This window comes from Centruroides vittatus, unplaced genomic scaffold (assembly GCF_030686945.1).
Source record: "Centruroides vittatus isolate TY-2023 unplaced genomic scaffold, ASM3068694v2 contig_1973, whole genome shotgun sequence".
Taxonomy (NCBI): Eukaryota; Metazoa; Arthropoda; class Arachnida; order Scorpiones; family Buthidae; genus Centruroides; species Centruroides vittatus.
Window position 1 is genome coordinate 8,139 of NW_027121213.1, and position 2,299 is coordinate 10,437.

Below are 2,299 nucleotides of genomic sequence, written 5' to 3' on the forward strand. Positions count from 1 at the left end.
TATATAAAGGCCCTTCTAATCAAAGCTCTAAATGCCGCTAACTTATACTTATAAGGGTCATTAGAGCTAGCAGGGATATATAGTAGAAGCACTGTTGGAGTTCTTATTCAAAGAAAACCCAACGTTAACACAACACAGAAAGGAGGTTATAGAAATAGCTAACCTAGTATGTTGCGAATCCTTCTTCGTTTACGAAGACCAAACATTTAAGCAAAAAAGAGGAGTACCAATGGGAAGCCCAATTTCGGGGCTCCTTTGCGAACTTGTTGTTAGAAAAGTAGAATTAAAAGTACTGCGCGGCTTCGAAAGTGATATAGTATACTACAAGAGATATGTAGATGACATTTTCATATTATGGAAGAACAATCGGGTAATTGCTAACTTTGTGGATAGAATTAACGAAAACGAAGAAGGCCTTAACCTGAAGCTAGAGCAAAAAAGCTCCAGGATGTTGCATTTCTTAGACATTAATATCGTATTCAGCAAAGGGCATATATCCACTGGGGTATTCATTAAACCAACGCATAGCCCACTATATATCCCTGCTAGCTCTAATGACCCTTATAAGTATAAGTTAGCGGCATTTAGAGCTTTGATTAGAAGGGCCTTTATATACTGTGAAAATGTGATAGACCGGATTACGGAGATAGAAAGAATTATACGGATAGCAGGAACATTAGGTTATAAGAGGAAAGTTATCGAGGGAATTATTAGAAAATATCAGACCAGTAGTGATAAAGACACTAGACAAGGGCCTTATAGGTACACGAAATTTACGTTCAATAAATATCTAGGAGGGATTATGAAAGAAATAGCAAACATGAAGGATGCAAGGGTGATCTTAAAAAGAGCTCCGAATTTGTATAAAGTACTTAGAAACGATAAAGGGTTAGTTAAAAAAGAAGATAAGGCAGGTGTGTATAAGATTCCCTACGAGAACCAGCAGTTAGGTATTAATAAAGAGTACGTGGGGGTTACCACTAGAAACCTAGGAATAAGGATGAAGAAACATAAGTATGATATTAGAAAATGGTCCAATACAACGGTACTAGCCCAGATGGGGCAAGCTGAAGGATCCTTGGTACGGTGGAATGAGGCGAAAATCATAAAACAGGTACATTCCCCAACTTTGGCAAGAACAGCTGAAAAGATAGAAATTTACAGAAGCAAGCTAAAAAAAAAAATGCATTAACGCAAGGGACGCGGAGGGTCTTCCTTCGGCTTGGAAATATGCCGTTAAAAACTTATAGGAGGCGCTTGAACTTTAGTATATTTTAAATTTAATTTTTTCTAGTTAGGATAGGTAATATTAATACTTGGGTACGGGTAATGAGTTCTTATTTTACACTTGTGGTATCTTTTATAATGTATCAGTTATTTTTAATGTTATTGGTTATTAATGTTTTGAATTTTGAAATTGGTGTTCCATTTAAGAAATATTCTTTTTAACCTGAAGATGATCTAACGATTAGATCGAAAACGTTTGTTATATTAAAAAATCTCTCAGCGAGCATTAAGGTGTTGGTTTATGTTTTACTATACGCTACATTATATATGCTCATAATGCTCGCCCTCCACTTCCTCTGTTTATTTTAGTGTAATTCGATCAAGGCCCTAGAATATAAGGTTAGCTCATACAGTCGATTTAGCAACTTCCTGCCAGATTCCGGATATACGTCATCTGTAGTCGAGCCGTGGTACAGCCACTGCTTCACTACAGTAAGGGACAGAAGAAAATTTTGGAATTTCACTATTTTTGTTACTTTGTTTAGCGTTTTTACTCATAATCTTCGAAAGTAATATATCTATCGTTATTGCTATTATTAAACATAATTATGTCGATTATTATATCGATAAAAATCGTACGGAAGTAACAAACGTGTTCCTAGAACCGTTTGATATTCTGTTGTAGTCTTTACTCTTCGTTCTGTAGAAATAACATGATATTGGTTACGGATAAAATATATTTATTAATAAAATACTTTAAAATACTAAGAATACTTTTCTGCGTGTATAAAAATAATATTTGCACGACGAAATGACGACTACAAACAATAAGCTGGCCCCGTAACAAGAGGGTAAAACAACTTGAGATGTAAAAAAATATTGTTTATTGTTAATTAATATAACTTTATAAACTATGCATATTAACGTAAAATGCATAAAAATGCAAAATATAAAAATGTTTTATATATTTAGTATAAATTTATTGTAGTATTATTTATTTGTATAATAATTTTTATGTAAGAGATGTTAATAGTACTTTTTACCACTTTAAAATATTATATCTTCATTAGAT

At 33.3% G+C, this 2,299-nt stretch overlaps 1 protein-coding gene across 1 annotated transcript; it reads left to right on the plus strand.

The window, feature by feature from the left end:
* Positions 1-229: 229 nt before the first annotated feature.
* Positions 230-1,192, plus strand: LOC136970433 (uncharacterized). The gene has a single exon (XM_067264867.1). The coding sequence runs from the start codon at positions 230-232 to the stop codon at positions 1,190-1,192; it is 963 nt and encodes a 320-aa protein (XP_067120968.1).
* The last annotated feature ends 1,107 nt before the right edge of the window (positions 1,193-2,299 follow it).

Coding starts and splice junctions, on each gene's coding strand:
- LOC136970433 (XM_067264867.1), top strand. CDS start 230: ATGGGAAGCCCAATTTCGGGGCTCCTTTGCGAACTTGTTGTTAGAAAA.